The sequence below is a fragment of the Odontesthes bonariensis genome, chromosome 21 (genome assembly GCF_027942865.1).
Source record: "Odontesthes bonariensis isolate fOdoBon6 chromosome 21, fOdoBon6.hap1, whole genome shotgun sequence".
Lineage (NCBI taxonomy): Eukaryota > Metazoa > Chordata > Actinopteri > Atheriniformes > Atherinopsidae > Odontesthes > Odontesthes bonariensis.
This window is the reverse complement of record NC_134526.1, coordinates 24,349,569-24,365,219: the sequence shown is the minus strand read 5'-3', so window position 1 is coordinate 24,365,219 and position 15,651 is coordinate 24,349,569. Positions and strand designations below refer to the sequence as shown.

General features: G+C 43.6%; 2 protein-coding genes across 3 annotated transcripts in view; both read right to left on the bottom strand.

Annotated features, from left to right (window-relative positions):
• Positions 1 to 1,446: 1,446 nt before the first annotated feature.
• LOC142371056 (serotonin N-acetyltransferase-like) lies at positions 1,447 to 3,755 on the bottom strand. Its single transcript, XM_075453648.1, has 4 exons — positions 3,661 to 3,755; positions 3,035 to 3,274; positions 2,546 to 2,700; positions 1,447 to 2,444 (listed from the first exon to the last, which is right to left on the bottom strand). Exons 2-4 carry the CDS (start codon positions 3,189 to 3,191, stop codon positions 2,076 to 2,078), a joined length of 681 nt encoding a protein of 226 aa, XP_075309763.1. The 5' UTR covers positions 3,192 to 3,274; positions 3,661 to 3,755; the 3' UTR covers positions 1,447 to 2,075.
• An 8,027-nt stretch (positions 3,756 to 11,782) lies between these two features.
• The window catches only part of LOC142372092 (myosin-10), a 54,808-nt gene continuing 50,939 nt past the window's right edge, over positions 11,783 to 15,651 (bottom strand). For both annotated transcript variants that reach the window (XM_075454882.1, XM_075454883.1), the window contains 9 exons: positions 15,437 to 15,649; positions 15,167 to 15,328; positions 14,957 to 15,085; positions 14,764 to 14,852; positions 14,179 to 14,302; positions 13,783 to 13,991; positions 13,586 to 13,694; positions 13,312 to 13,484; positions 11,783 to 13,143 (listed from right to left, as the gene is read on the bottom strand). In XM_075454882.1, the coding sequence (XP_075310997.1) occupies positions 12,981 to 13,143; positions 13,312 to 13,484; positions 13,586 to 13,694; positions 13,783 to 13,991; positions 14,179 to 14,302; positions 14,764 to 14,852; positions 14,957 to 15,085; positions 15,167 to 15,328; positions 15,437 to 15,649 (1,371 nt within the window). In that variant the 3' untranslated portion in view covers positions 11,783 to 12,980. The remainder of the gene's footprint in view (positions 13,144 to 13,311; positions 13,485 to 13,585; positions 13,695 to 13,782; positions 13,992 to 14,178; positions 14,303 to 14,763; positions 14,853 to 14,956; positions 15,086 to 15,166; positions 15,329 to 15,436; positions 15,650 to 15,651) is intronic.

Here is a 15,651-nt window from a genome sequence, read left to right as displayed (position 1 = left end):
ATCTGCTTTGACGGGACTGTCGCCTGAGTGATGCAAAAATTGGCTTCTCCTTTTTGTTTTGCTTGATTATTATTGTTGTAATTCTAGGCCGCAATGCTAATGGCTCACACCAATGGGCATCTGCACTTTTGTCTGTGAATTACACCATTAGTAGTGATGACGAGGCCTCCTGGGCAACTGGGCCAACAACATCAAAGAGTGTTTAAAACGCTCAAACTCATTGAGCTCTATACTGTATTCCTCTTCTTGAAATAAATAATTCAGTGATGATTTTCAGTGATTGAAAAAAAAAAGACAATGTTCTTGGTGGGGGTGCAGCGATACACAGGGTTATCATGATATCAGAAGAATGAAACGTTGATAGCGCATGTATGATGATGTTGTGATTGATCTCAGCTGATAAAACCAAAGCATTATTCAATGCAGACTTATTTTTCCAAGTTTTAAAGTTCCTTCTCATTTTTGAGCACCGTTCAGCTGCCAAAAACAGCAATAAAAACTCCAAACCAAACAACCAGTTCATCAGAAAGCAATATAGTCTCACAAGTTTTCTATTGATTTTGTGATATCAACTTTAATCTCAATGCTTTAGGCCACGATAATCTTGTGGTGAAAATCACACATTGTGACAGGCCTGTTCCTGGGTCAGTTAGGCTGTCTGTTGTTGCTAGAAATTAATTATCATGATAATTCAGCTCTGATAGAACCTAAAATGAGGCGCACAAGTGGCCTTCTTTGTATCTCAGAATACTTTAACCTCAACTAAGCAAATTCACTACATGAACTTGACAGCCAAGTGTGCAAAGCTGGCTGCATCAGCCTAAAGCTGCAGTGCTGCAAGCCGTCTTCATCCTGCACATTTCTCTGTGTGGGAAGATATGATCGGAAATATAGATTTTTTTTTTTAAGAACTTGTTACTTGCTGTGTTTTCCCTGCATTTCACACAAATCTGTGGATCGAAAACCAAGTTTTGTGGTGCTTTATACTGATTCTGGTGCTTTACACATTTCACACCGAAAAGCTTTTGAGTTCTGGGTCATTTTCTTTGAGGCGACCATAAACTCTCCAGGCTGTCCTTCATAGGAGCCAGAGCTGCTCACCTTGCCATGTTAGACCGGATTAGACCTGAGTCGGTGACTGTTTCATGGATTAAAGCTCCATTCAAGAGTACATGGCTTCCCACTTGTTGGTCTGTGTTCCTCCAGAGAACCGTTCAAGAGAAAGACCGCAGAAGATAATGATGTCCATAAAATATACGATCAAATGTGGTAATGTGGCATTTTAAGAAAACCAGGGGTAGTCTTTTGATTTCATGTACACTTAAAGACTCTAATTATTCAATTCATCTACATTTTTGCCTCTTTTTAAAATTTTTGCATAAGGTAGGTGAAATGTTTTCAACTGAAGCAAATCAAATAAAAAAAACATACATTTTCATATTAAAAAACAGTATAAAACATTTTATTGATATTTGTGACTGTAACAGAAACAAACCTCAGAACAAAGTCTTTTTTCACAACAGAACCTATCACAACCTGTCCAAACTAGCCAAAATTCACAGTGAACATACAGGTTTAAGAAAGGTCATTGGCTCTGCAGGCTAAGTGATGAGCGGGTCTAAATCCCCCGACGCTTCCAGCAGCTAAAGCCCCCTAATAGAGCTGGAGGAGCTGTTGTTGAGCGGCTGAAGCTTGGTTATTGACGTCAGTCAATAGTGTGGGAAGCACTGAAAGGTGTTAAGCAGGAAACAGCTTACTGTACAACAATAGCTCTACTACAAATAAAACATGGAACTCCAGTTTTAGACAGACTTAAGAGTTCAACATTGATTACACGTGACACTTAACAATACAGTATAGAACATTCTTGTTTATTGTACACAGTGAAAGATTTCACATGACATTAGTTAATGGGACTCAGGTCAGAGAGCTGAGAAAAAGAAGAAGCAGCCACGCAGAACTGGAAAAAAACAAACAAACCTTGAAAGATCCTAGAGAGAACAGGTTTTTTCCCTTCCTTTTTGATTCCAAACAACCTGATTTCAGTAAAAAATACAAAATGCAAAATCACCAAGTCATACATCAACTTGCTCATCAGTCTTTGTCAGTGGCAGAGTTATGGGATGCTGCGGGAAACGGATTGCTTCACTGTTGCGGCGCATGTAGGCGTGGCCGCTGATTGGGTACCACATCTCGGTGAAGGTCAGGCTGCCCACGGTGATGGCGCAGCGGCCCAGCACCTTGAAGCCCGACTTGCGGTAAAAGGGAATGAGGAAGTCCTCGCACATCAGCATCGCGCGGCGCACGTTGGGCAGGCAGCGGAGGTACTGCAGGTAGCGCCACATCAGAATGGGGCCTTTGCCCTGCTGCCTGAAGGTGCGGTGGACAGCCAAGACGTGGATGTGGACGGTGGAGCCGCCGGGCTTGTGCAGGGTCAACGCTTCCTAAAAAGACATGAAAAAATGTGTTCAGAGGTCGATTTTCACCTTTAATTAGCTTTAACTCTAATCATTTGGAAATGTGGACGGTGGACAAACTGTCTTACAGCAGTGAGTTTGTCCTGGTCCCAGAGAGAGCCGATGATAAAAGCCACCAGCCGACCCTCCTCAAACCAGCCCATCGACAGCTCCGGGCACAGCGTGAGGAAGTGACGCACCTCATCCAGGTGGAGGGGACACTCACCTGATACTGAGATAAACGCTGAAGGAGACAGAGGGAGAGACATTGGCCCGTGCGTAATGATGATTTGGCACTCATTTTACGCGCACGCTCAAGGCGCCGCACAGCTCTCAGAAAAACATGTGAATGGATTTAGCCCATGAAAAAGACATCCGACACATTTTTCAACGGGTCATTGAAAGAAAGGCTTAGAAAGTGACTACATTTAACATGAAAATAGGAATCTGTCAATGCCAGAAGTGTTTCACGCAGCGGGTGTAAATCCACGTTTCACTCAGCACGATTTGAGAGCGGATTGGCCTCCAGTGCAGCCGATTAATGCGTCAATATCTGACCTGTAAAATGGCTTACTTACCCTCTCGCTCGATTTCAAAGACGCTTATGGCATCTTGCGTGTTGAGCGGCCGGACCTCGCTCGCGGGAAGTGTGTGTCTCCGTTGGATTCCGGGCGAAACTGACGTTGAGGACTGCATTGGTTTGATGAAAGGCTGAGCGCCCACAACAGACATCATACGACGTGGAACCCTTCTCTCCAAAAAGAAAAAAGAACTTTTCCGGCTTCTCTCCCGCTCAGCAGGATCGCCTCTGTGGGGCCCTGCGAGGAGAAGAGGATGGTCTGAGTCCGTATTTATGGGAAAAGCTCTCCGGGCTCTGACTCACCGGCTCATTTGCATTTGAATATTTTGTGGAATGAATGAAAGTCAGAGCAGTGCAGGGCACTTTGTTGAACCCGACAATTAATCGCGTGCATCGTTGCTGATTGATTTTAGTCACTCAAACCGACAAATGGATGATAATTACTGATTTCCAGCCACCACCTCCGGCCTATTTATAGAAGCTTTGCTGCGTGGCATCACAACACAACACAACACAAACATCTCACAACAAGTAACATCCCCGTGGAATAAACTCATTAATACTGACTAACCTGCGTCACTCCCAACTTTCCCCAAACAACATGAAGGCCATGCAGGCACTTACCAAAGAGTGTGAAGGTGAATGTCGGTGAAGGTCTATTGACTGAATGGCTGAGCAGCTCTGCTTCTCTGTGTCTCTGCACGGCAGACGTCTCTCTTCATTATGAACTGATTATTACTATGAGTCACATGATAAAGGATTACAGAAGTTGTTTCCACAACTCGGCGCATTAGACACCTTATCTCCTCTCTGACAGAGCACATATAACGCCTATTCTGCTTGTTGTTTTGGAGAAAGTAGCAAACAGCTGATGAGTAGTTTGTCTATCATCTTGGTCTTTATCGATATCTCCTCAGTTGCTGCAGGCAGTGTAATAATTATTATGGAAGTGATATTATCATATCTGGAATCTGAAGCCACCAACACTAAAAAAAACCTCAAGATTCAACATTTTTCCTTTTAATGACAGCTTTGAATCATTTGGGAAGGGGGGTGGGGTGGGGGGGTAACACACTGCTGGAGTTTTTCCAGAGAAATCTGTGTCCATTCATACTGAATACAATATTCCAGCTGCCCAACAATCTGTGTTTGTTGTTGTCTGAATCTCCTCTTCATGATGCTCAATACATTTTTAACAGGAGACAGAATTGAACTGTGGGTCAGTCAAACACACAATGGTACACAGGTGTATGAAGCACTTCTTCTGCAGAATGAGGTCTGGTAAATGAACACTTCCCTCCTGGGAAAAGATGTCACCTCGATGGAAGCTTATGTCTCTGAAAAAAAATTCCAATATACGCCTCTGTATCAATAGTACCTTTGGGACAATGCATGTCATCCATGTAGGCACACACTAATGTGTAAACTGACATTTTTAACTGAATTTGTAAAAATGTATTTTACATTTCCGACATCTATGTCCACATCCCAACTCCTGTTTGATTGTAATGTGGAGTGTGGTCAGAGTGAGCAGCCACATCCAAGAAATATACATTGACCAACAATCAAAAGGTTTGTGTGAAAGTGCTGAAGGGGTGGGCAGATAGCTCAGACTGATAAACCAGTGAGGTGGTGTTTGGGAAAGTGGGGGATCAAAGCCCACAGCTGCAAAGGCTGCAAAGGGTTCATAGCTTAGCTTAGAATAGAAGGGCAGATAGCATAGCATAGCATAGTGTAGAATGGCAGATAGCCTTGGCATAGAAGGGTGCATAATGTAGAAGGACAGTTAGCATAGCATAGAAAGGCAGATAGCATAGGCATAGAAGAGGAACATAGAATAGAAGGGCAGTAAGCATAATGTAGAAGGGCAGATGGCATAGAAAAGTAGCATAAGCATAGGGATAGATGTGCAGTTAGCATAGCATAGAAGGGCATAGCACAGAGAGAGGGGAGTAGTCACACTGTTTTATCAGTCTGAGCTATCTGCCCACCCCTTTAGCACTTTCACACAAACCTTACTTTGATTGTTGGTCTCTATGATGATTAGCTTCTTTAATAAAGATTCCAGAATAAAACCTAGAAGTCCACCGAATATTTGAGGGAATTGAACCCATGATGATTCCAACCCAAGGCAGCATCCCATCATCCTGAACTGCTCCATAACCCCCAACTTTCACCTCTGGGAATCTCAGGGGCCCCTCTGCCCCCTTTCCGTCTCCTCTCTCTATGCTATCTGTCCTTCTATACCTATGCTATGCTATGCTATGCTACTCATCTATGTCTATGCTATCTGCCCTTATACGCTATGCTATGACAAGCTACGCTATGCTATGACAAGCTATGCAATGCTATCTGCCCTTCTATGCTATGCTATGCTACTCATCTATGCCTATTCTATCTGCCCTTCTATGCAATGCTATGCAATACACCCTTTAACAGCCTTTGCAGCTTTGGGCTTTGATCGCCCACTCTCCCAAAGATGATTAGCTTCCTTAATAAAGATTCTAGAATAAAACCTGCAATCCACAGAATATTTGAAGGAATTGAACCCATGATGCTTCCAACCCCAGGCAGCATCCCATCATCCTGAGCTACTCGTTCTGAGCAACTTTGTTAAACTTTAAAAGTCTTATGATCATATTTTCCACAGTCTCTGAGGCTCAAAGCTTTCACCCAACAGCCTGAGCTGTTCAACTATACACTGGTAGGTGGAATCCTAAAGGTTCTCTTTTAATTTTGGCTTCAAAAATCCCAGCCTACTCTGAGCTGAACAACCTGCCCTTCCTTTTCTAAAAGTCAGAATCCACAGAAGTTGAACCCACTCCCATTGCTTCCCAAAGCTGCTCTGCATCTGCCTGAACCACCAAATCACAGCTAAAGCCTCCTTTCTGAGCTGGTTCCATTCTTCTGTTCTTCTGCTGAACTGCAGAGTTTATTTCTTTAAGAGATTTGATCCCTCATCTTGACAAACTCAAAGCTGCTCAGTAACAGTTTGAGCCATTAAATCAGAGAATGAAACTTTCCAACTTAAAGTTTTTCACTCTTTACTTTGGCCTCTAAAAGCTGGAGAGATTTAAACTCTTTAAGCAGCACTCACAGGACTCGAACATATGATCGCAGAGTCCCAAAGCTGCTTATTGACCCTCTGAGCTATGACTCTGCTTGTTTGTGCTGCTTTCTTGGCACTTTTTACCTGAGACTGATGACTACAGACACTATCTTTTAGTCTTCCAACATGTTTCCTGTGAAGCAGCTTTGCTCATCAACTGTCTTTGGTTTGTTCAGCTGATTTGTTTTGGGTTGGGACTGTTCTGTCTCATGCTCTGTATCCCAATAAAGTTTCTGACTTGTTGGTTTCAAAATTCGAAGACAGAAAAATTGAGTGGAACCTGGAAAAGGCTTGAACTCTGTCCCTCTGCCTTCTCAAGATGCTCTCTAACAAAAAGAGCTGTTCTTCCTGAGGGTAGCTTGGTCTTTCTTGAAGCTTTTGCCTCTTCTTTTTTTAAGTTTTGGCCTTCACAATGGAACCTGGTATAGACTTGAACTTAGTCCCTGAGAATTCCCAAACTGATCTCTAACAGCTTGTGCTGCGTGACCAAACAGCTGAAATACTTCTTGAGCACACTTCAGCCTTCAGAAAATCCCTTTCAGACTTAAAGCCTTCTGCCAACAACCTAAGCTGTTGAAGCAAACAAGTTGATTTCTTACTTAGAGCATTTCACTCTTTCTTTCATTCTTGGTGGCTTTGACAAAATTACAGGAGGGCTCTTAGTCATAACGACTCTACCTTTCCTTTCCTAAAACACCTGCAACTTGTGAAGATTTGAACCCAAAATCTCTGAAACACCAAGCTTCTTTCTATTCTAGCATTATGAACTATCTGATCTGAGAGAATTTTGCTCCTTACTTTGAGAGTTAATCATGACCATTTTTCAGTCACGAGCTTCTACAGATGACAGCTCCAACAGTCTGAGCAAATACTCTTTCTTAAATCCTGTGTCTGCCGTTGAACTTAAGTTTAATTCCACTTATTTATTGCAAACATCATTTTATTTTGAACGGTACTACCGGAAGTGTCAGCTTTACCTTTTCTGTAGATAGCATTTGTGGCCACTAGAGGGCAGAAACGCCCTGCTCACAGTATCTGAATCTGCAGACTATCTATCTATCTATCTATCTATCTATCTATCTATCTATCTATCTATCTATCTATCTATCTATCTATACTGAGTAATGATAAGAAATATAAGTTATGGTAAAACACCAGCATTCATAATCTTAACTAAATATGACAGTGTTGTTAAAATATTAATATGACTGTTCTCTTCCATCATAAAACCTCCTTTGATAAAGATTTCCCACATTTCATTGTTCATGTAGCCTAGAAATCTAGACGCCCCTAGCGGCCGCAAATGGAATTTGCTCCGGGGCTAGTCTGTACAGTCTAGTCCCTGTACAGCTTTTTGCTGTACGGGTCTGGCTTGCTAGGCTAATGTTCATGCTGACTTTCAGGGTGTAGTTACAGCTTATGGCCACCAGAGAGAAGAATAGAGAGATGCAAAGAGGTTGTTAAGCTAGCAGATACGCAATTAGATATCACTTCCGGTAAGGACATAAAAAAATAAAAGCCTTCCAAATAATTGTAAACGCTATTTTTTATCCTATATTTATGTATATGATAACGTACTTTTCTTAAGAAATTTACTATTTTTTGTATATAAGATATTCCCAGTTCACCTATTTGATGTTGGTTGTTTTGTTTTTACTTGGAGTCTTCATTTAGAAGACATGAATCTTGAATCTAGTTTTCCTTTTCCTGCCTCAGGTCATGTCCCACACTCCAGATCCGCAAGGACAGCTCGCCTTCTCCGAAGACATTTTTTTAATCTGACAGTTCAGTTCATGGACAACATCTAAGCCAGGGATGTCCACATCCGGAGACACCGAAAACCTGCAGGACAGCGGCCCTCGAGGACCGAATTTGGACATCCCTGATCTAAGCAGTTACTGTGGGTCTCTGAGAGAAACGTGATGTTGAGGCGAGAGAAACGTGATGTTGGGGTGGATGTTCAGCCACCCCAGCAGCGGAACATCTGTCTGTCATGAAGGTGGCGTCACTAAACTGAGGAAACGGATAACAAGGAAAGAAAACAAAAAACAGGGAAAAGTAGTTAAAACGTGACCTTGTTTAGGTATAAAATGTGAATAAGCCCGGTAACAAAAGGATGTACATTGTTTACATTCATACAAGACACAAAAGGCATCCTATTCTGAGAGACTTTATTTATTCTAAATCCCAATTCCTCTCCTTAGCTGGCTCGGCCTTATCCTTCTGTTCCTCAGGGTTAAGGTGCCCCATGAGAGCCGATCAAACAGGCTTTAAACAGAGACAGTGGAAACCATTTGGGCGACCACATACAAATGACCACAACTTCTGTAGGCTATTCCCATTTAAAAAGGAAAAACTGCAGGGAAGGGTGGCGGCATTCCCTCTCAGCCCAGTTCTAGTTCATTCTTTTGGTCCCATCTCTCTGATCTGCAGAGGTAAGTTGCACCTTTTAGTTTAGGAATCAAGGAGCAGTGGGCATCACTGTACGCAGCATCTGTAAGAGCCATTTAAACAGATCAGATCTCTCCTTTCGAAGTCTCTGTTAGTGAATGAGTTGATTTGTGATCATCATATTGATATATTTTGTCCTACAGAAACCTGGCTGCAGCAGGAGGATCATGTTAGCATTAATGAATCAACTCCCTCTGACTGTTTAAATGTTCACGTTCCTCGAACCACAGGCAGAGGAGGAGGAGGAGTGGCAGCTATTTTCAGATCAGGGTTACTAATCAGTCCCAGACCCAAGATTAGTTTGAGCTCTTTTGAATCTTAATTAATTGACTTTCCATATTGGATTTGATCAATCTGTCTTTGTTGACAGGATATGTACCTCAGCCTTTTAAGGTTGCTGTAATTAAACCTTTACTTAAAAAACCTACTCTTGATTCAGAAGTGTTGGCTCATTATAGACCTATATCCAATCTCCCTTTTATGTCTAAAGTTCTTGAAAAAATAGTTGCAGCTCAGCTTTGTGATCATTTACACAGAAATAATCTGTTTGAAGAGTTTCAGTCAGGATTCAGAGTGCATCATAGCACAGAAACTACACTGCTGAAAGTTACCAATGATCTCCTCTTAGCCTCTGATAGCGGACTTGTGTCTGTGCTTGTCCTGTTGGATCTCAGTGCTGCATTTGATACGGTCGATCACAGTATCTTATTACACAGACTTGAACATGTTATTGGGATTGAAGGAACTGCATTAGGCTGGTTTAAGTCATATTTATCTGATAGATTTTGTTTGTTCTTGTAAATGAAGATTCTTCCTCACACACAAGAGTAAGTCATGGAGTTCCTCAGGGTTCTGTGCTTGGACCGATTCTTTTCACTTTATACATGCTTCCATTAGGTAACATTATTAGACAGCATGGCATAAATTGCTATGCTGATGATACTCAGTTGTACTTATCTATAAAACCAATAGGTTGGTCAGACTACAAGCATGTCTTAAAGACATAAAGTCCTGGATGACTCAGAACTGTCTGCTGCTAAATTCAGACAAAACTGAAGTCGTTATCTTTGGACCTGAGCGTTTCAGGGAGAAATTGTCTAGCTATATAGTTACTCTAGATGGTATTTCCTTGGCTTCTAGTTCTACAGTGAGGAACCTTGGAGTTATTTTTGACCAGAACTTATCATTTGACTCGCATATAAAACAGGTTTCTAGGACTGCTTTCTTTCATCTTCGTAACATTGTTAAAATCAGGAACATCTTGTCTCAGAGTGATGCAGAAAAGCCTCCAGCTGATCCAAAATGCTGCAGCCAGAGTTCTGATGAGAACTAACAGGAGAGATCATATTTCTCCAGTTTTAGCTTCTCTTCATTGGCTCCCTGTTAAATTCAGAATAGAATTTAAGATTCTTCTCCTTACATATAAAGCTCTTAATGACTGAGCTCCATCATATCTTAAAGATCTCATTATAAGATATTTTCCCAACAGAGTACTTTGTTCCCAAACTGCAGGTTTACTTGAGGTTCCCAGAGTTTCTAAAAGTAGAATGGGAGGCAGAGCCTTCAGTTATCAGGCCCCTCTCTTGTGGAATAAGCTGCCAGTAAATGTCCGGGAAGCAGACACCCTTTCCACTTTTAAGACCAGGCTTAAAACTTTCCTTTTTGATAAAGCTTATAGTTAGGGATGGCTCAGGTGATCCTGAAACATCCCATAGTTAAGCTGCTATAGGCCTAAACTGCTGGGGGAGCTCATCTGTCACACCTTTCCTCACTTTACTCTCTTTTTTCCCCTGTTTAATTCCTCAAATGATATTGACATTAGAGTCAATGGGAGCAGTTGGGGCAATTTTCAACCTGACCGAAATACCTCACGCTGATTGGACAGTGACAGACAGAGCAGCTGAAACTGTTTACAACTGTCACAACCACTGTCAAGCTACGGAAAAATATGACACTTTAAGTCCGACCACTTTGGTGGTGCATCGCCCTTATGGACAAACCGCCCCTGCTTTTACACCTTCCGATTATGACAACCTGGGTGATCTTTCTCATCTTTGACATTTACCCGTTTCATTTTCACAAAATTAGCTGAAACGTAGACTCATCTGACCACAGAACACATGTCCACTGTCTTTCTGTCCATCTGAGATGAGTTTGTGTCCAGAGAACTCAGCCATGTTCTGTACAGTGTGGATGTACGGCCTCCTCTTTCTGTAATACAGTTTCAGCTTACATTATACAGCAGCTGACTGTGTTGAGTGAAAGTGGTTTGTTTTTATGCCATTTTCAAAAGAATTTTCCAATTTTTTTGTGAAAATGAGGTTTCAACACAATTAGATGGTTTAATTGCGTAGCACCCAATACACAACCCAGACTGTAGGTACATTTGGGCCTAATATGGACTATGTTTGGCACCGGCAAATGTTATGTGGGCCAGATGTGGACCAAATATCACTATTTTTTTGGTTCTCCTACAAAACCACCTGAAAAGTTGAGAAAGGGAAATCTTTCTTTGGAAGTGCTACCAACTCATGAGAGGAATCTGGGAAACGCTGCCCTTCTCTATAACACTGTAGTGTCGTTCCATGTTGATTGGCCTAACCCTCTCAGTTCATTTCATAACTCTTATCTAAAAGTTTCAAACCTAATGCAAACTTTCAGCCTTTTTTTTTTTTCCTTGAATCTTCTTAAGCCTCATTAGACTCTCACCGGGTCGGGATGAGTTCTGTGCTGCTCATCAACAATTCCCTGAAGATGACACACGATTGTTCCTGGATCTGTGAGTCATACATTGCATATCCTCTGACACCATATAGACTCAGAGAAGCTGTATGAGTGTGTGTGTGAATGTGGCCGACTAGACTGAAACATGCTTTATAAATACAGCCCATTGGATACCTGCAATTAATGAGCGCTTAGTCAGGTATATAGTTCTCTGAGATGTCTCCAGCTGATCCAAAATGCTGCAGCAAGCGTTAGGATTAAATCTCAGCTCCTCTTCATTGGCTGCATTGACAGTGCCGTAACCTCCCTGGTCTGATTTGTAGAACTACTGTAGGTAGTATCTTTGATAAAAAGCCAAAAAATGTTAAGAGAAATAAGAAAAAATGAAAGCTACTGCACTCATGCAGATTTTTTCCAGCCAAAACATGGACGACATCATGAACAAACCTATTTGGAGAGAACTGAGCTTCATAGACTTTAATGCATGATATAACTCCTAATGACTCCTACACTGTACATGTCAGAATAACGGGCATTGGTACACAGGATCAGTGTGCAATACTGAGCATTTTGAAACACGAATGGAGTTTGTATTGTATACAATAGCAGAGATATAAATACAGTGGATGTCTATTGGATCATTTTTAACTCTTAATAACTCAAAAAGTACAAAAGTTATCAATAAGAAAAAGTCATAGCACCCATCTACTAAGAATCCCATACTGCTGACATATCAATCGTCATGGTGACATAAAAGCTGGAGGAAGACATACATTTGATAGAGCGCCAGGTTTCCACCGATATTTCATCAAATATGCAAATATATGATCTCTTCTTTATGAAAATACCTTCAATGAAACTATGCACGGTTCAATATATGAACAATATATGTGGCGTAAATGGTTTTTTCAGATTCGAGTGAGCGAAAAAGGCACAGAAGAAGAAATAAGCAGGAGAAGAGGAGCGCGACTGCTGCTTTTAGCACTCACACCACATAATTACAAGTCAACATTGACCCACTGTCGAGCATTTGATGAACCGACGCTGGTCGGAAAAGCAACAAGGCGGCTTATAGTCACATCTGTGGATTCGTATGCAAGCAAAACCATAAAATACTATTCAGTTACAGTTTAACTAACGTAATTAAACCGATGCACAACAGGATATTGTAGACAGATGAAAAAAATCTTTTCAGAAGGTTGTTTGATTCGTCACAATTAATTTCTTTCAAATACCGCAGTGCTATTGTTGCAGCGTTTTGGAAGCCTTTTACACAGCTAACCATAATCACCACCCAGACACATGTGCACTCACGGCTTTATGAGCGGGGGCACTTTATTTCTAATATGTGCAGGGATTCGGGGGTGTCACAGCCTGTTGCTTTCATGCAGCCCTGCAGCTCGACACAGAGGGGTAAGGCAGAGAAGTGCTCCCTCCATACTCAGGTGGGGCGTTGGGGGTCCCACTGCTGGTGTCTGTTAAGGTTGAGAGGTGAGGAGAGAAATATGGGGTGCTGTGGTTTAGATTGTGCTGCATGTAATTTGGAGAGAAGGGTCTACTCAAACAGGACTTGGTGCTAAATTCAGTGTCCTTATTTTAAGCGAATAGAGTCTGGGCGTGACTGTGGGGGCTGAGCGATGCGTGGATGCCAGAGCAAAGGTTAAGGCTTCTGCTCCTCCACTCCGGCTGGGGTCTCATTGGCGTTGTTGTCTGTAATCTTGTTCTCCAGGTCATCGTCGGAGAGGAGGTCCAAGGAAGTTCCCTCCACCTGCAGCGGACGTCTGCCCGAGCGGCTGGAGGAGAAGCTGATGGGTCCGCCGCGCCTGCGGGAGGAAGAGGAGCGGAGGTTATAGCGAGGCTTCTGACACCACCAGCAGAAACAAAAAGAGACAAAGGTTTGCTGCACAAGTCTCCATCAGATTCTGTCAGGATGCAGCTCCCTGAACATAGCTTAAACGTGACAGTGGGTCATTCCGTGCCCTGCTCTGCACCTGAGGCGGTTCTTGAGCGTGTGGACCTCCCGGCTCAGGCCCTCGCTGGCCTCCGTGGCGTCATCCAACTCTCTCTGCAGCTTCCTGCGCGAAGCATTGGCCCGCGTGGCCTCCTCTTCGGCCTCCTCCAGCTGCCGCTTCAGCTGCTTCATACGGGAGTTAGCCTTCTCCACCTTCACACACACCAACACAAGTAAGACACTCATCCTGCATAATTCGCACATCTCTTTTGAATGCAACAGGTGGCGTCCTAACGCCTAAGCAACAGATGTACCTGCTCTTTAAACTGGTCGGCATGGCGACGCTCGTCCTCCACCTGCATGCAGATTTCTTTTAGCTTCTTCTCGGTCCTTCTCACAAGCTTGTTGGCTGCTGCTCGCTCCCTTCAGGATAAAAGCAGATTGTGTTTCATGGTCTGAACTGAAATAAAGGGATCCGATAGGAACGTTCCTCAGTGTTATTCTTTCCCACCTGGCCTCCTGCTCCAGCTGTTCCTCCAGCTGTGCTAGCTTGGCCTCCAGAGCAGTGATGGAGGCTTTGAACCTGCTCTTCACAGAACCCTCCAGCTCGCCCAGCTTGGCCCGCAGCTCCTTGTTTTGACGCTCCAACTGCTGGCGAGCATTTTCGCTCTTTTGTGCTGTGCTGCGCTCTGCGCTCAAGTCGGTTGTCAGGGTGTCCACCTGTGTGTGTGTGTGTGTGTGTGTGTGTGTGTGTGTGTGTGTGTGTGTGTGTGTGTGTGGGGTCAGAACACAGAGAGAGGGCTGCGTTTTTATCATACATCCACAGAGGGACTCGCAAACTAAAACTCCTTACAAATCATGACAGATGATTTTAGTGGAGTAATGACTGAGGAGAAGACAGCCGAACCTGCATGGTTGTCTTTCTGAAGCGGTCGTTGAGCAGCTCCATGTTGCCCTGCTCCTCCTCCAGCTCCTCCTCCAGCTGGGCGATGCGAGCCTCCAGCCTCCTCTTCTCGTCCATCAGAGCAGATCTAACACACAAAGAAGACAAGTTGTCTTGAATACATTCAAATGAAAATGTCACAAATTTGAACTCGGTGTCACATGCATGATGTCACAAGTCCTTAATTACATTAAATGATTTAAAGAGTGAAACCAAATAAAAACTCTTCCGGGTTTTCTTCAGTGTTTTGCTAGAAACTTTCTGCTTGCAGTTGAGTTTTCACTCATTTTTGCCCCGTTAGAGGCAACAAAAATGCCTTCATTTTCCCCTCTCTCTGGCTCCAGTTGTTGTGCTGCTCGTCCCGCAGTCACTGAGCTGGGGTGAAACGGAGAGGCTGCTTTCAGAGGTGGAAACATCTAAATAACAGCAGCGACTCAGGTCAGTGCTCATGACCGCACTCTCAACAAATGAAAACAGCCCCATTAATGTGCTGAAAGGAGAAACATCTGTCCTGCGCAGACTCTGGCGTGGTCAGCTTGGTAAACCTACTTTCCAGAGGTGCTGTTTGAGATTTCATCCTGCAGTTCATCCCGCTCTTGCTCGGCGTGGCGCCGACCTCTCTCAGATGCTGCCAGGTCCTGTCGAGCAGAAAAAGGCTTTTAGCTCTTCCTGCTGTGCCGTTGATGCAAAAACCACAAAAACAACCAAACAGAAAGTGCCTGAACACCAGGATGCCCCCGACCTCGTGCAGCTGCACAATCTCAGCCTCCAGACTCTTGAGTTTCTTCTCATTCTCCTTAGACAGGGCAAAAATGTCGTCTCTGGAAGCCCGGGTGTCCTCCAGCTCCCGCTGATAGTCTTTCATTTGGGCCTGAAGGACGGAAAATAACGCTGTGAATGGGGAGCGAAGCACGAGCTGCAACTTAATGAAACACGTGAATAAAACGCAGACCTGTAACTTGCGCAGTTGTTTGATGGCCTCGTCCCGAGCTTTGTTGGCTCCTTCTATGTGGCTCTCTATATCCTTCAAGTCCATCTCCAGCTTCTTTTTAGCAGCTACAGCCAAACCTCTCTGCTTCCTCTCATCCTCCAACTCGGCCTCCATTTCTCGCACCTGGAAGAATGAGCCGTTACAAGTCTTTAGACTGGGAGGCGTGAAAAGGTGCAGGTGGGATGAACAGTTTCCTCCAGATTAAGTGAAATACAAAGTTTCATTTTGCACCTGTTTGACCAGCGCTCTTTTCTTCTCGTCGTTCTGGTCGTCGCGGCCCTGAAGGTCCCGCTCATACTGAGCCTTCATGGCCTGCATGTTGACCTCCAGGCGCAGCTTGGCGTCCTCTGTGGCCTGCAGCTCGTCCTCCAGCTCCTCCAGCTGAGTCTTCATCTCCTCCACCTGCTGCTCCAGAGTGCGCTTTGACTTCTCCAGCTCGTGGACCT